The sequence below is a fragment of the Mobula birostris genome, chromosome 7 (assembly GCF_030028105.1).
Source record: "Mobula birostris isolate sMobBir1 chromosome 7, sMobBir1.hap1, whole genome shotgun sequence".
NCBI lineage: Eukaryota > Metazoa > Chordata > Chondrichthyes > Myliobatiformes > Myliobatidae > Mobula > Mobula birostris.
The window spans coordinates 113,397,229-113,415,433 of record NC_092376.1 but is presented as its reverse complement, the minus strand read 5'-3'; the positions used below and the strand labels follow the sequence as shown (position 1 = coordinate 113,415,433).

The 18,205-nt window shown below is 43.2% G+C and overlaps 1 protein-coding gene across 1 annotated transcript in view; it reads left to right on the top strand.

Moving 5' to 3' along the window:
- The window catches only part of LOC140200379 (receptor expression-enhancing protein 2-like), a 108,965-nt gene that overhangs the window by 70,899 nt on the left and 19,861 nt on the right, over positions 1-18,205 (top strand). Inside the window, exons 5-6 of the mRNA XM_072263633.1 lie at positions 1,023-1,136; positions 10,654-10,801. Of these exons, the coding sequence (XP_072119734.1) occupies positions 1,023-1,136; positions 10,654-10,801 (262 nt within the window). The remainder of the gene's footprint in view (positions 1-1,022; positions 1,137-10,653; positions 10,802-18,205) is intronic.

Here is an 18,205-nt window from a genome sequence, read left to right as displayed (position 1 = left end):
ATATAAATTACAAACGCCTCAGATCCCAACACTGACGCCTGTGGCACATCTCTAGACTCAGGCCTCTTGTCTGATTAACAGCCCTCAACCATCACCCTCTGCTTTCTACCACTGTCCAATTATGATCTCAACCCACAATTTTCCCCTGGATCCCATCAATTTAACCTCCCAGACTTGACTGCCACAGGAGACCTAGTCAAAGGCCATGCTAAAGTTTATATAGATAACATCCTTTACCCTACCCCCATCTACCCTCTTGGTTACTTCTGTGAAGAATTCCAAGGATTTATCAGACACAAACTCCCACACACAAAGTCATGCTGACTGTCCCAAATCAAATGCTGTTCATCAGAATCCTCTCCAGTAACTTACCCACCACCAGTGTCAGACTCACTGCCCTGTGTTTTCCTTTTGCTATTCTGTTTCAAACAACGGTATCACATTAGCTACTCTCCAGAACTCTGGAACCTCACCTGTGGCCAGAATTGAAGGAAAAATCTCTGCAAGAGCCTCCACGATTTCCTCTTTATCTTCCCACGAGGTGAGAGATGCACTGGAGTTGGCCCTGGAGGTTTAATCACCTCAAAGCACCTTAATGCCTCCAATACCCCCTCACTGCTAATTCTTAAGTGATGCAAGACAACCTACCTCAATTTCTTTGGTTTCGTCATTTACTCCCCAGTAATATCTGAAGAGAAAGGTTCATCAGAAGTCTCTCCCATTTCCTTTGGTTCCACGCACAGATGATCTTTTATTCTTAATACAACTGTAGAATCTTGAAGGATTTATTTATTTAAATATATGAGCAAGAAGCCACACTTCCGACTTACAAACTGCTTGGGTTCTGAACAATTCTCTGGACTATCATAACGTGGGAAGGACTCATAGTTTTAAGAGCTTGATGCTCCTTTGGCCAACACAGGGATGCTTGAACAATTAAAGCCAACATTTCTAGAAGTGCTGCACACTTCAGATTGTTGCCTCTTTGTTCTAATTCTGCTCTCTCTTCTGATCATCTATAGGAAATTGACGAGTACATAAGCCAAGCCAAAGATCGCAGTTATCAGACCATGATGCGGTTTGGCAAGCGTGGACTCAATCTTGCTGCCAATGCTGCAGTAACGGCTGCCGCTAAGGTGATCGTAAAATGCACTTACCACTTTATGCTGTTTAACTGTTAGCAAGAGAAATCAAAGCCACAGAGAGGGCATACAATAGAGCAAAAATTTGTGGGAAGTTAGAGGATTGGAAAGCTTTTAAAAAAACAACTAAAAATATCATAAAGATGGAGACGATGAAATACAAAGGTAGTTAGTCAAACATATCAAAGAGGGTACTGAAAGTTTCTTCAGATATACAGGTATAAGGAGTAAAAGAGAGGTGAGAGTAGATATCGGACCGCTGGAAAATGACTCTGGACAGGTTGTAATCAGGGGCTAGGGAAATGGCGGATGAACTGAATAACTATTTTGCATCGATCTTCATTGTGGAAGACGCTAGCAGTATGCCAGAAGTTTGAGAGTGTTAGAAGGTGGAAGTGAGTGAAGTTGCCATTAATTGGGAGAAGGTGCTTGGGAAACTGCAAGGTTTAAAGGTAGATAAATCACCTGGACTGGATGGTGTACTTCCCAGGGTTCTGAAAAAGGTGGCTGAAGAGATTGTGGAGGCATTAGTAATGATCTTTCAAGAAACAATAGATTCTGCCATGGTTCCAGAGGACTGGAAAATTGTAAATGTCACTCCACTCTTCAAGAAGGGAGACAGGCAGAAGAGAGGAAACTACAGGCCAATTAGTCTGACCTCAGTGGTTGGGAAGATGTTGGAGTTGATGTTAAGGATGTGGTTTTGGGGTATTTGGAGGCACATGATAAAATAGGCCAAAGTCTGTATGGTTTCCTTAGGAAAAATCTTGCCTGACAGATCTGCTGGAATTTTTTGAAGAAATAACAGGAGAATAGACAAAGGAGAATGGGTGGATATTGTGTACTTGGATTTTCAGAAGGGCTTTGGCAAAGTGTCACAGATGAGGCTGCTGAACAAGCGATGAGCCCGTGGTATGCCGAGAGTTGTGGGCACTGCTCACACATCATGGAAACCAGCCTCCCTTCAAAGGACTCTGCCTGTACTTCTCACCACCTCAGTAAATCAACCAACATAATCAAAGATCCCACCTACCCTTTTCTTCCCCCTTCCTTCAGGTAGAAGATACAAAAGCCTGAAAGCACACACCACCAGGCTCAAAGACGGCTTTTATTCTGCTGTTATAACACTGTTAAATGTTTCCCTAGTACGACAACATGCACTTAAAATCTACCTCGTTGTGACCCCACACTTTACTGTTCAGCTGTGCTGCATTTTATCTGCACTGTAACCTTTCAGTCTGCACTCTTTTGTTGTTTTGCCTTGTAGTACGTCAGTGCACTGTCGTATTGAAAACATCATAGGCAAGACACATTTTTCGCTGTCCCTTAATACAGCGCATTTTCTTGTGGCCCAGGGTGGAGCAGTTGCCCCACCAAGCTGTGATGCATCCAGACAGGATACTTTCTATGGTGCTTTGATAAAAACCAGTTAGGGTCAAAGGCAACATGCCAGTTTTCTTTCACCTAAGGAAGTAGAGGCATTGGTGAGTGCTCTTGGTTATAGCGTCAGCATGGTGGCTAAGCAGGCTGTTGAACAGTTTATGTCAGTGAGAACTTCCTGACATTAAGATTATCTTGTACTTCCTTGTGTTGGGTCAACAAGAATACATTTCAGCTATGATAGCTACAGCCACATGCTGATTCTGAGCACTTCTGAGACAACCCCACTGTGTAGTGAGACTGAGAGGAAGGGCAAATTACAGAGGGACAAGATCGAAAAGGGTGACGAGTGCAGGACTGGAGGTGTTCAGCATACAGGATAAGGTAGACGATCTTGCAGTGCAGTTAGAGATTGGCAGGTCTGATGTTGTGGGCATATCTGAGTCATGGCTGAAAGGAGATCATAGTTGGGAGCTTAACGTCCAAAGATAAACCTTGTGTCGAGAGGCCAGGCAGGTAGGTAGTATTCATTTTGAGAGGACTAGAATACAAAATCAAGGATGTAATGATGAGGTTTTATAAGACATAGTCAGACCGCATGTGAAATATTGTGAGCAGTTTTGGGCCCCGAATCTAAGAAAAGATGTGTTGGCATTGGAGAAGCTCCAGAGGAGGTTCACGAGAATAGTCCCAGTAATGAAAGGGTAAACATATGAGGAGTGTTTGATGGCTCTAGGCTTGTATCTGCTGGAATTTAGAAGAATGAGGGAGGATTTCATTGAAAGCTATCAAATATGAAAGGCCTAGATAAAGTGCATGTGAAGAGGATAATTCCTATAGTGTGTGAGTCTAGGACCAGAGGGCACAGCCTCAGAATCGAGGGAAGTCCATTTAAAACAGAAACGAGGAAACATTTATTTAGCCAGAGAGTGATGAATCTGTGGAATTCATTGCCACAGACAGATGTACAGGCCAGTTCATTGGGTTTATTTAAGATGGAGGTTGATAAAATTCTTGATTAATCAGGGCATCAAAGGTTATGGGGTGAAGACAGGAAAATGGGGTTGAGAAGGATAATAAATCAGCCATGACGAATTGGTGGAGCAAACTCAACAGACCGAATGGCCTAATTCTGCTCCATGTCTTATGGTCTTCCTGAGCGTGCTCCTTCTGCAGATACCACCAAAGGTGGGGAGGGATGTGCCTGTGATGAATTGGGTTGAGTTCTGCAGCTTCTTCCTTTCCTGTGCATCCAGGTGACTGTACCAGATCATGATACAACTATTCAGCATACTTTACAGTTCATCTGTATAATTTGAGTAGATTGTTCGCTAACATGCCAAGCCTCCTATGAAAATAAAAATATTAGTGCACTTTCCTTTTGATCGCATCTCCTGTATGTGCTGGGACCAGGACAGGGTATCTGATATGTTAATGCTCAGGCACATGAAGCTGCTTACTCTCTCCTTCATCAATACCTCAATATAGCTCATATATGTTCACTCTCTTTCTCTGTTGAAGTCAACAATCAGCTCGTTAGTTTTGCTGTCACTGAGCGAGAGGTTGTTTTTGTGGCATCATTCAAACAAGTGACCTATGCTATTGGAATGGTGACCATCCACCTATGATTCATCCAGCAGCTGTAGTGTTGTCAGTGAATTAGCCAGAGACATACGTGTTTAGAGAGTAGAGAAGGTGCCCAAGTGTGCAGCAGTGTTGATGGTCAGAGAGGAGCTGTTACCAATCCCCACTGATTGACTTTCTTGATTTGGAAGTTGAGTATCTAGTTGCAGAAGGGGGTACAGAGGTCCAGAACTTGATGATGAATTTGGATGGAAAGATGGGGTATTGAAAGGCAACCTGATATCTGAGTTCCTGTTGTCCAGATGGTCCAAAGCAGAGTGAAGAGGTGGAGAAATTGCATCTGCTGCTGACCTGTTTTGGCCGTAGACAAATTGGTGTGGATCCAGATCATCACTGAAGCTGGAGTGGTTTCATGCCATCCCAAAACAATTTATTATGGTTGATGTAAATGCCACTGGATAGTAGTCATTGGAGCAGGTCACCACACTCATCTTGGGCACAAGTGCAATAGATGCCTTTTTAAAGCAGCTGGGAACCTCAGACAGAAGCAAAAGATGTTAAATATTGAGTATGTAATACTCCACCTATTTGGTCTGCACAGATCTTTAGTTCTTGGCCAGGTATGCTTTCTGGACCAGATATGTTTCATGGATTCACTCTTGAGGGATGCCCAGATGTCAGCCTGAGAGACTGAAATTATGGGGTCACATGGAGATGTGTTGGCATGTCATAGTTCTCATATCAAAGTTCATAAAGGGCGTAAAGCTAATCTGGGAGTGATGGGTCACTGTCGCAAGCTACCCACTTTTGTCTTGTGGGAAGTGATGTTGTGCAAACTCTACCACAGCTGCACAGTGTCCATCCATGATTCCAGTTTAGTCTGAAATTGCCGTTTCTGTTCACAATGGCCTTTTAGAAGCCATAGCTGTACTTGTAAGACTCTGGCCAACAGATCTAGCCCTCATCAGATGATGGATCTCCTGGTTTATCCAGGGCTTCTGGTTGTGGAAGACTCAGAAAAGTTTTGTGGGGACACCCTCATCTGTACATTTTCTTAAGAAGTTGGTGATGACTGTGGCACACACAGATCAACGCACACAAAATGCTGGAGGAACTGAGCAGGTCAGGCAGCATCTATGAAAATGAATAAACAGGCAACATTTTCGGCCGAGACTGTTAATCGGGACTGGAAAGGAAGGGAGTTCAAAGGTTCAAAGGTTCAAAGGTCAAATTTAATGTCAGAGAAATGTATAGAATATACATCCTGAAATGCTTTTTCTTCGCAAACATCTACGAAAACGGAGGAGTGCCCCAAAGAATGAACGACAGTTAACCATGAGAACCCCAAAGTCCCCCCCAGCTCCCCCCTCCCACGCGTAAGCGGCGGCAAACAACGATCACCCCCTCCCCCCACCAGCAAAATAAATGTGCATCCAAGTTACCCCAAAGGCCTCGCATTTCATCTGAGATTCGACAACCCACAGGTTCTCTCTCTCCCTGGTAAGGGAGAGGGAGGTGGCCCCATTTTCACAGCGAGCAGGGAGACATAACAACAACCTGCTGGTTTACGATGTTAAAAGTCCGTGTCGTTGCTTTTTTCGAGCTCTGTGTCCGAAGATTGCAAAGACCTCACATCTTTGGGCCCATAGCGAAAGATTTTCCAGCCTCCCTGACGCCACACGAGTCTCCGGCCATGACACCAACCCTCGATCCGCCCATCCCCGGAGCCCTGAGATCTTAAGCTTCCGAACACGATCGAGACTCTCAGGCCAAACTCTTGGCATGTCAAATAGGCAGCAGAATAAAAAGGTGGGCGGAGAGGAAGGAGGACAAGCTAAAAGGTGACGGGTGCAGATATGTGGGTGGGAAAGGTAAAGGGCTGGAGAAGAAGGAATCTGATAGGAAATGAGAGTGGACCATGGGAGAAAGGGAAGAAGGAAGGGCATCAGGGGGAGGTGATAGGTAGGTGAGGAGAAGAGATAAGAGGCTAGAGTGGAGAATATAAGAAAAAGGAAGGGTTCGGGGAAAAGTAAAAAAGAAAGGAAAGAAGAGTACTGGAAGGAGAAATCGATGTTCATGCTGTCGTGTTGGAGCTACCTAGACAGAATATGAGGTGTTACTCATCCACCCTGAGAGTAGCATATCCATTTAGGTTCTTTGATGAATCTTTGAATGTGTTCCAGTTCACTGACTTGAAGCAATCCTGAATTTGCTTCTTGGCTTCCACTGTCCTGCTCTTCATAGTCTTCTTCATCATTGCTACACTCTGCAGCTCTGTCTGTGGAGGTAGAAGAAGCATGGCCAGGTGGTTGGATTGACCGAAGTGCAGGTGAGGGATGGACCAGTAGGTGTCCTTAATGGTGGTGTAAACATCCTCTCCACATCCACTCTGTCGAAGCCTTTCAATATTCGATAGATCTCAATGAGATCCCCCTCATTCTGCTAAACCCCAGCAAGTACAGGCCCAGAGTCATCAAATGCTCCTCACATGTTAACTCTTCCATTCCCACAATCATTCTTGCAAATCTCCTCCGAAACCTCTACAGTGTCAGCACATCTTTTCTTCGATAAGGGATCCAGAACAGCTTACAATACTCTTAAGTGTGGTCTGACCAATGCTTATGAAGCCTCAGTATTACATCATTGCTTTAATATTATTTTCTTCTCTAAATGAATGCTAACATTGCATTTGACTTCCTTACTACCAACTCAACCTGCAAGTTAACCTTTAGGGAATCCTGCACAAGGATTCCATAATTCCTTTGCACCTTTGTATGTTGAATTTTCTCGCCGTTTAGAAAACAGACTGTGCCTTTATTCCTTTTACCAAAGTCTCTGACCATACGCTTCCCTACACTATACTCCATCATCCTCCTCTTTGCCCATTCTCCCAATCAGTCCAAGTCTTTCTGCAGACTCCCTGCTTCCCCAACACCACCTGCCCTTCCACTTACCTTTGTACCGTCTGCAGAGTTGGCCAGAAATCTATCAATTCTGTAATCAACTCATTGACCAACAACGTGAGAAGTAGTGGTCCCAATTCCAAACCCTGTGGAACACCACTTGTCACCAGCAACCATCCAGAAAATGCCCTCTTTATTCTGACTCTTTGCCTTCCACCAATCCATGCTAATATCTTTCCTGTAATACATTGGGCTCTTATCTCGTTAAGCAGCCTCATGTGCAGCATCTTGTCAAAGCCCTTCTGAAAATTCAAGTAAACAACATCTACTGACTCTCGTTTGTCAATCCTGCCTATTATTTCCTCATGAATTCCAATAGATTTGTTAGGCAATATTTCCCCTGAAGGAATCCATGCTGACTTGGCTACTTTATCATGCACCTCCAAGTACTCCAAAACCTCATCCTTAATAATTGGGTCCAACATCTTCCCAACCAATATAGTCAGGCTAACTGGACTATAACTTCCTTTCTTCTGTCTCTCTCACTTCTTAAAGAGTGGAGTGACTTTTGCAATTTTCCAGTCCACCGGACCCATTCCAGAATCTAGTGATTCTTGACAGATCATTATTAGTGCCTGCACAATCTCTTCACTGCCTCTTTCAGAACCCTGAGGTGTAGCCCATCTGGTCCAGGTGACCTATCTACCTTCAGATGTTTCAGCTTTCCAAGCACGTTCTCCTTTGTAGTAGCAACTACATTCACTTCTGTGAATTTTTTGAGGATGTAACTAGTAGAGTGGATAGGGGAGAACCAGTGGATGTGGTATATTTGGATTTTCAAAAGGCTTTTGACAAGGTCCCACACAGGAGATTAGTGTGCAAACTTAAAGCACACGGTATTGGGGGTAAGGTATTGATGTGGATAGAGAATTGGTTAGCAGACAGGAAGCAAAGAGTGGGAATAAACGGGACCTTTTCAGAATGGCAGGCAGTGACTAGTGGGGTACCGCAAGGCTCAGTGCTGGGACCCCAGTTGTTTACAATGTATATTAATGACTTGGATGAGGGAATTAAATGCAGCATCTCCAAGTTTGCGGATGACACGAAGCTGGGCGGCAGTGTTAGCTGTGAGGAGGATGCTAAGAGGATGCAGGGTGACTTGGATAGGTTGGGTGAGTGGGCAAATTCATGGCAGATGCAATTTAATGTGGATAAATGTGAGGTTATCCACTTTGGTGGCAAAAATAGGAAAACAGATTATTATCTGAATGGTGGCCGATTAGGAAAAGAGGAGGTGCGACGAGACCTGGGTGTCATTATACACCAGTCATTGAAAGTGGGCATGCAGGTACAGCAGGTGGTGAAAAAGGCAAATGGTATGCTGGCATTTATAGCGAGAGGATTCAAGTACAGGAGCAGGGAGGTACTACTGCAGTTGTACAAGGCCTTGGTGAGACCACACCTGGAGTATTGTGTGCAGTTTTGGTCCCCTAATCTGAGGAAAGACATTCTTGCCATAGAGGAGTACAAAGAAGGTTCACCAGATTGATTCCTGGGATGGCAGGACTTTCATATGAAGAAAGACTGGATGAACTGGGCTTGTACTCGTTGGAATTTAGAAGATTGAGGGGGGATCTGATTGAAACGTATAAAATCCTAAAGGGGTTGGACAGGCTAGATGCAGGAAGATTGTTCCCGATGTTGGGGAAGTCCAGAACGAGGGGTCACAGTTTGAGGATAGAGGGGAAGCCTTTTAGGACCGAGATGAGAAAAAACTTCTTCACACACAGAGTGGTGAATCTGTGGAACTGTCTGCCACAGGAAACAGTTGAGGCCGGTTCATTGGCTATATTTAAGAGGGAGTTAGATATGGCCCTTGTGGCTACGGGGATCAGGGGGTATGGAGGGAAGGCTGGTGCAGGGTTCTGAGTTGGATGATCAGCCATGATCATAATAAATGGCGGTGCAGGCTCGAAGGGCTGAATGGCCTACTCCTGCACCTATTTTCTATGTTTTCTATGTTTTCTATGATACTCTCGAAATTCTTGCATACTGCTCATGTGTTCCACAGTGAAGACTGATGCAAGTTTGTCCGACATTTCTTTGTCTCCCAGTACTACCTCTCCAGCATCATTTTCCAGTGGTCCAATATTCACACTCGCCTCTCTTTTGCTCTTTATATATTTTAATAAACTTTTGGAATCCTCTTTCCTCTCCTTATGTTTTTTTAGTTGCCTTTTGTTGGTATTTAAAAGCTTCCCAATCCTCTAATCTCCAACTAATTTTTGCTATATTTTATGCTCTCTTGTTTGCTTTTATGCTTTCTTTGACTTCTCTTATCATCTACGGTTGCCTGATCCTCCCTTTGTTTAAACCCTCTCCAACAATTCTAGTAAGGATATTGGTCCCCCTCGAATTCAGATGTAACCCATCCTTTTTGAACAGGCCGTACCTTCCTCAAAAGAGATCCCAATGATCCAGAAAACTGAAACCCTGCCTCCTGCACCATTTCCTCACCATCATCTTATTCCTGATCCGATGAGCACGTGGCACTGGGAGTAATCCAGACATTACTATCTTGTAGGTCCTGTTCTTCAGCTTTTTACCTAACGCGTATGCTCACTGTGCAGGACCACTTCCCCTTCCTATCAATTGCCAATGTTCACCACGACCTCTGGCTGCTCAGCCTCCCTCTTGTACCACTTGTATGTCCACTCTGATAACTTTACCGTAAAACAGACACCTCCAAATTTTCCCTTACCTGACACTGCTGTCAGGTTCATGAGGTGGATTGTAAAACCCTTGGGCTGGAGGGCTGGGTCAGGCGAGTTGTGAGTGAGCCTCGGCTCTGTGAAACAGAATAAACAGCGCTCCCCTTCGATAAGGCAATCTTGCTCTGGTGTAACCTTATTTTCAGGGAGGATGTGAGGAACGTTGGGGAGGATGCCTTTGTTGACACCATCTGTATATTTCTAAGCTCAAAGTTCATAGTGAATTTATTATTAAAGTACATACATGCCACTATATATAACCTTGAGATTCATTTTCTTGAGGGAATACTCAATAAATCCAGTAACCATTGTAGAATCAATGAAAGACCACATGCAATAGGGCGGACAACCAGCGTGCACAAGACAACAGATTGTACAAATACAAAAGAAAAAATAAGAAATACTAATAGTAAATAAATAAGCAATAATTATCGAGAACATGAAATGAGGAGTCCTTAAAAGTGACTCCATACATTGTGGGAGCAGTTCCTAGCACCAGGGCCAGGTGATTTTGAGCTGGGAATGTTAGGATCCCAAGCATTCCCATATGTATATGTATACAGTATATACACACCAAAGCATGTGCACTTCTTCCGTCTGTAAGTAATTCAGAAACTGATAGTTCTTTTCATTAATCTCCTTCATAAATCTTGAATTAAGCACTCTTCCCTCCGTAATACATCTGTTTCTGCTTTCTACTTTAATTGCACACAATATTGTTGAAGTAAGAACTCTGTGGAATCGAGTCTGGTGCTTGTTACTGTAGCGTGGACTGTTCCGCTGGTGCCCTCAGTCACTAGTTTACAAGCTGGTTATCTTGCTGCTGTTAGGTTTCGCTTGCCGCTAACATCGTCCATCTCCTATGTTGCCCAGGGTCAAGGAGTGCTGTCGGACAAGCTGCGGAGTTTCAGCATGCAGGACCTGACGCTGCTCCGCGATGAGGACTCTATCCACCCGCGCAGCACGGACTCCCACATGAGAACATCCACAGGCAACCTTCTGGAAACAATAAGTGATTCTGGTACATTTAGTAAAAACAGTCACTCAGGGCACATTATTCCTCTTGTCATTAAGCTAACCACATGAGTAAACACAAGCAACTTGGAAGAACCAGAGTTCTGTTCTGTTCCTTCATAAGACGAGCTCAGAATTGATAGATTAGTGATACGTCAAAGCATCCATTCACTATTTCAATCAGATTGGGGGTTCATCTACTGTCATTTACCCATTATTCCATGTTTCTAACTCGAATATGAAGGAGCATTCTGCAGCATTACATAGCTCCTCGCTGCAAGTTGGATCATAGTTGGTGTCACATTATTGTTCTAGAATGGAACTGGCTTTTGAAAAGTGGGCGCAAAACTCAGCACAATTTCCAGCCTTTAGAAAAGGGTAATTAAATTATTAAAAGTCATTGCTGCTTTTGTCTGTAGTTACAGACATTGCCTCTTTGTCTTGGATAAGCATGGTTGCAGTACAGTAGGAGTTTGTGATAGATGGTTTTAGTCTACCATGGCATTGATTTTGTGTACTATATCATTCTGTTTTGAGAACATCTAACATTAGCTAACATGTTTCAATGATCAGCTCAGGAATTAATTGTTTGATAAATTAAATCTGGCATCTTCTAGTATCATTAATAGACAAAATTTTAAATACGCCTATAGTTGTATATAATCATGGAAGCATCACTTGTTACATCTGTATTAAATATGGGTAATTTTGACCATGCAACAGGATAAAACATCTTAAAGTGAATGCACAACATTCTTTGCACAACACCAGCCTGTTATTTTGAATGTAAATAATATTGCAAGGGGTTTAAAATTGGTTGCTAATTTGCCAACATCCACTTTACATTAAGGTCAAAATGGCCACATGTGTGTTAAGGATTTTCTCTGTAAATTTACTGTACTTGACAATTGGATTTGTAGCTAGGCAACATTGTAAACTTCAAGTGGGTTTGCATTTATTGTGTCCTAAAGAACAAAATGGTTTGACACAGTAATGCAGGGTTCCTGTTTGTGCAGTGCCTTCGCATCACAGGGTTACTACATAGTCTGAAAAAGAGGTGGCTTGCCTGAGTAAACAAAGATGAGTTACATGGCTGCACTTGGGCTAAAACTTCTCAGCTTCTGCTGCACTGTATGTGTACAGAATGCTGACAAGCTCCTTTATAACTGGTTGGGCATTAGCACAACTCTTGAGTGAGGCAGGATAATTCTAAATTCTATCCTCTTTGTTATTCACGGGGTTTCTCCTTGTCGTGTCACTGGTGCAGGTAGGTAAGGAGCTCAAAACACCATCCTGTGCCAGAAGTTTTTGGATAAAGACATTTGGAAGCAGTTGATATATTACAGGAGAACAGTGCATGCTCTGTTATCTGTGAGAGTGCGAGGTTTTCAGTTAGACTGTGCCAAAACTGTTGGGGAGAGAATTAACATAGCAGACAATGCGTAACGAGGTTTTGATGTTCAAGAGAAAAGAACTTTCCAGTTTGGTCTGGAATAAGCAGGGAAAGTGCACATGCACAACACACGCTAAGTGTAATCTTATTTCTGTGTTGTTAATAAACTCTGCTACAGTAAATCGGCAAAAAACTTCCCCAGATAAGGGCCTAAGACTTGCAACTGTGTGAACACTCGTTAAAAGTTTCTGATTTATTCCAAACTCTGGGCATAACTTAAATGGAGTGTCGTGAGGTACTGGTCAGGAGTACTTCACCAGAATCATCTGGTATATTTAGACAGATGATTTATAGTCAAATGATAAGATTACTTCACTTAAAAACATTTCCTGCAGTTTGTACCTAAGCATACCTTTACCTCCCAGATGCACAGCTTTGATTTCCCTGGCACACAGCCTTACTAAGGGTAAAAGAGAGATAAAGTTAAATTCTCTCAGTCCAACTGAATCTATTACAAAGGAGGTTCACTGAATTTCTACATACTACACATTCATGTCCCATTATCAGAAACAGAAGCAGCTTCCCATGCCCCGTGCCTGTTACTCCATTCAGTAAGTCATGGCTAATCTTCTATTAGTGGCACCACTATCCTGCACTATATAGCCTTTGAGTTCCTCAATATTAAAAAAGAATATCAATGTGTTTGAATATACTCAGCAACTGGGCCTCCCCAGCCCTCTTGAGTAGAGAATTCCAAAGATTTACAAGTGTTCATTTATCACAAGTATCTCCTTCCTTAAATGGAAAGCCAAGCCTGAGCACAATATTCTACATATGGTTTCACCAGGACCCTATATAACTGATGCAAAGGTTTCTACTTTTGTACTCTTATCCTCCTGCAGGGTAGACCAATGTCCCACTTGCTTGCTGAACAGAATTGTAACTGTCTCTAACTAAAACAGAAAATGTAGGAAGGACTTAGCCAGTTGAAAACCTCATTTCTACGAAAGAGACCCTGATACCCATTGACTAGATCTTCTTTCCACAGATGCTTTTTGACTGACTGAATTGTTCCAGCATCTTCTGTTTTTGTTTTACACACCAGCATCTGCAGCTTCCTGGTTTGTAAGCTTTCTTTGATTTGTGTGCAAAGTCTGAAGTTTCCCTGAACTAGACCTTTATGTAAGTAAGGTTGAAAGAGTCCAGAGAAAATTTACGAGGATGTTTTCGGGTTTGGAGGACCTGAGCTATAAATAAAGATTGAATAGGTTAGAACATTATTCTTTGCAACGTAGAAGATTGAAGGAAGGTTTGATAGAGGTATACAAAATTATGAAGGGTATAGATAGGGTAAATGCAAGCAGGCTTTTCCCATTGAGTTTGGGTGGGACTACAACCAGAGGTCAAGGGTTGAGGGTGAAAGGTGAAAAATTTAAGGGGAACTTGAGGGAAACTTCTTCACTCAGAGGATCGTGAGAGTGTGGAATGAGCTACCAGCACAAGCAGTGCATGGGAGCTCGATTTCAATGTTTAAGAGAAGTTTAGATAGGTACATGGATGGTAGGGGTATGGAGGGATATGGTCCAAGTGCAGTATAAATGGTTCGGCATGGACTAGATTGGCCAAAGGGCCTGGTTTTGTGCTGTACTTTTCAATGGCTCTGTGACTCCAATCTCTCATCTTTCTAAGCAGGAAATATTTTCCACACATTAAGCATGGACTCCTTCACATCCTGATACCTACTCTCCCAGCTCTGCAACGGCCATTCTGCCCATCCATACCCAAGCTGAATCATGCCAAGAAATCAGTCAGCTTCAGAGCACCGCACCCAATTCTCGATGTCACTTCATGATTGCATACCCTCAGTATGTGACAGACCAAAGCCATGAGAAGAAAAGTCTTAGGCCTTGGTCCAATGCAGTTTGTAATAGAAAAAGCTCCTCCTTAGGCATTGCTATTACGTCCTTTGTGATGTTTCTCCTTGTTGGTTAGCAATGCATATATATTTAGGATTCTTTTATGATATTGGCAAAGAATGAGGCTGGATACAGGTCGATGGGTCTAGACAGATTGATGGTTCAGACTAGATAGGCCGAAGGGCCTGTTTCTGTGCTGTACTGCTCTATGACTCTATGCAGCACATAAAGTTCATCATTCTGTGAGCACTGCTGAGTCTTTAGGATTTGCCGTATGACAGCCAAGGCGGTCTTGCTGATAACCTCCAGATTTTAAGGTGAATGTGATAGAGAGAATCCTAAAATAGGGCAGAGGTTATGAAACCTGATAAACAATTATTCCAATTAAACACCTAGAGCAGACTAAAAGTGCGCCCATTTAGAACTGAGATGAGGAGGATTTCTTTAATCAGAGGGTGGAGAATCTGTGGAATTCATTGCATGAAGTAGGCAGGAGAATGGAGTTGAGAGCAAAAACTAAATTAGTCATGATTGAATGGCGGAGCAGACTCAATGGGCTGAATACTCCTATTTGTATGTCTTATGGTTTTCTTCTGAACTGACACTAAATACTTCAAACACTGATGATTCTACCCATGTTCACAGTATGCAACAATCTCCAACAGTGAGGTGAGGCCTAGCAATATTAGGCCTCATGAAAAGTCATTTTATATAAAAAGAAACTGATAGTGAATACATTATGAATATTTCTGTGAGTGAGATATAGAATGTGCACGAATACATTTTGAAGGCTTTTTTATAATTCTTTTATATTTCTGTTGATACAATTGAAGCACTTAATGCTTTTGAGTGTTACGTTGATTACATTGATTTGATGGATTCTACCCCACTGCCAATGCTTTAACTCTTCCTTTTCTCCTCTTGCCTTCAATTGGAAAATATGTGTAAGTTTCATCTTTTTTATCATGTTTGTAATTTTTCTACTCAATGTAATAAAAATCAGGACTTATATTTTATTATAAGGAAAATCCCTCTTTACTGAATTTGCAAAGTCAGATTTATTATCACTGACAAATGTTCTGTGGCAGCAGTACAATGCAATGCACAAAAGTTATCACAACTTACAACAAGAAATATAAAAAAGTAGTGTTCATGGGTTCATGGACTGTTCAGAAATCTAGTGGCGGAGGGGAAGAAGCTATTCCCAAAATGTTGAGTCTTCAGACTCCTGTATGTCTTCCACGATGGTAGCAATGAGAAGAGGGCATGTCATGAATAATGATGGATGCCACCTTCTTGAGGCACCGCATTTTGAAGATGTCATTGATAGTGGAGAGGCCAGTGCCCAGGATGAAGCCAGCTGAGCCTATAATCCTCCGCATCTTTTTCTTGATCTTGTGCATTGCAGCCTCCATATCAGGTGGTGAAGCACCCAGTCAGCAAGCTTTCCACCGTACATGTGTAGAATTTTGCTAGAGTCTTTGCTGGTATACCAAATCTCCTCAAACTCCCGATGAAGCATGTCTTCTTCATGATTACATCAATGTTTGGCCCAGGATAGATCGTCTGAGATACTGATGCCCAGGAACTAAAGCTGCTCACCCTTTCCACTAGTGATCCCTCCATGAGGACTGATGCGTGTACACCCAACTTCCCCTTCCTGAAGTCCACAATCAATTCCTTGGTCTTATTGACATTGAGTGCAAGATTGTTATTGCAATACCACTCAACCAGCTGATCTATCTCCCTCCTGTACGCCCCCTCATCATCACCTGAGATTCTGCGAATAATAAATGTGTCATCAGTGAGTTTATAGTTGGTGTTTGTGCTGTGCATAAGCACGCAGTAATGACCGTAGAGAGAGTCGAGCAGTAGGCTGAGCACGCATTCATGAGGTGTGTAGGTTTTGAAGCCTGTTGATGAGTACTGATGGTGTACTGAGAATTCTGAAGTCCTTGGTCATTCTGTGCAATTCCCTGCACATCGACCTCCCTTTCCCCTGCCTCCTAAAAACGCAACAGGGTTCTTGCCATGTTTTCACCTTCAGTGTCACTAGGCTCAACATTCAGTGGTTTATCCACCTTCTTTAGACAATGCCTTCCCTTGTGGAGGTGCACGTGGAGCCTTCAGAATTGTTTCAGATCCTGTTTTATTGGCAGAGTTGTTAAACAATTTGTGAGAAAAAAATTAAAGAGAACCGTGTTCTAAATTTTCTGAAGTGGGTTGAAAAAAGTCAATTCAGTGAAGTAATTCATTCCAAACACCATGGTTGTTACAAGTAGAATGAAAGTTAAAATCAGCTTCATATTGCTGGGAATCTTTTGCATGTTAAAAGCCCAATATTGGAATAAATGATAAACGGTATTCTAAAATGAATGCAAGCACAGTATAGAAAAGGTTAAGCTCTGTAAAACAAATGAGATGATTGGGTTGGTTGACTATTCACATGTAGTTGATATTGATAAATGAAATATTATAGAAGAGGTCCTGTGAATCTCTAATTTGTGTGGATGGTGGGCTTTATATTTACCATATAACCTCACCATAGGAATAACATTCATGCCACAAAAGTGCCATAAATGACGACTTCTAAAAAGATTCTGACCATATAACCTTGATAACTAATGGTGTCGGCATAAGAGTACATTATCATAACATCCTGTGGGGCTAACTTAAATGGGCCGTTACATGCTTACTGTGGTAACAAGAACAGATCAGAAGCTGAGTGTCCTATGGGAAGCTGCTGATATCCCAAAACCTTTCCACCACTTACTGTCCAGAAATGTAGAGGAGATGAAAAGCAGAGCAACAGAGGTGATTCAGTGATGAATAGTAACTTTAATAATAGACAACAAAATAACAAGCCACAAGGGGCCACCAGACAAGATAAAACAGATAGTAAACACCATAGGCAGCAACGTAATTGAAGGCTAGGAATTGGCTGGTTCAATGGGTGAACAAGGACTGTGTATGAGAGCTGGGTTTAAATAGGCTGCAGGTGACGAGTTGGAAACGAGTGGCAGGTGATTACTGTTAGCTGGGTAGAGACTTGGAAGTGCCTGCGGTACAAGCCTGACAGGACGTCCCTCCTACATCTGGCTTCTGATGGCCCAGGATGATCTGGATGGGTCCAGTGGAACTTCTTGCTGATCCGAGGTGAAAGTAGATGGCACCCAAGACCTCTCCTCTGGGCTGTACCCTTCCTAGTTGTCCAGGTACTGAACACACCGTCCACGATGACGTGAATCCATCAACTGTCGAACCATTTACACTGGACCACCGTCCACCATCGTAGGTTCGGGAGGTGCAGGTTCAGGTGGGTCGAGTGAAGGACAAGGGACTTGTGGCAGCTATGACCCTGAGGGATGATGGCAGCTGGAGGAACGGAGACACTGGCTGATGGGAAACTCTGATTCCCTCCTGACCACCAGAACCACAGACCCACCAACTCAACCAACGTCAGGCTCACTAGGCCCTCTTCTTCAAGCTGTTCAACTTGATTGATGGCTGGATTGTTGCGATGGGTAATACTGAAGGGACCAATGGACTAGTGAGAGAGCTGTGTGCAGGGGCAGATCTCGGGTGGACAGTCAGACATGCACCCCAGGCTGGAGTCATCTGGCTGGACACTGCTGGCGTTTGGCATGATAGCAGTAGGCACAGTTGGCAGCAAGGATTGCCCTCCATGCCCTCCTGCAGCAGCGAACCAGGGCCTTGGTGGGCTGGACTTCTACCGTTGGCTCCTCCATGGGAGCTAGTAGCCAGGAAGCATTTCGAAGGGTGATATGCTCGTGGCAGAAAGCCAAAGTGTCACAGAATCTTCTCCACTTGCTGTCTGGCTCTTTCTAGCTGATTGTTGGTCCACAGATAATAGCCAAACTTACTGAGGTGTAGAGGAGGGAGCAGAAGGCTTGCCAGAAATGGGAGACAAATTGTGGGCCCGAGTCTGACACAATGTCCTGAGGAAAACCACAGAGGTGAACTACATGCTGGGGTTCCAGGCTGACTCAGGTTTGTGGAGGTGGGCTGCCTTGGAGACCCAATCTACCGTGATGAAATCCATGGCAATGTGTGGGACCACTGGCATTGAGGGACTGGTAGG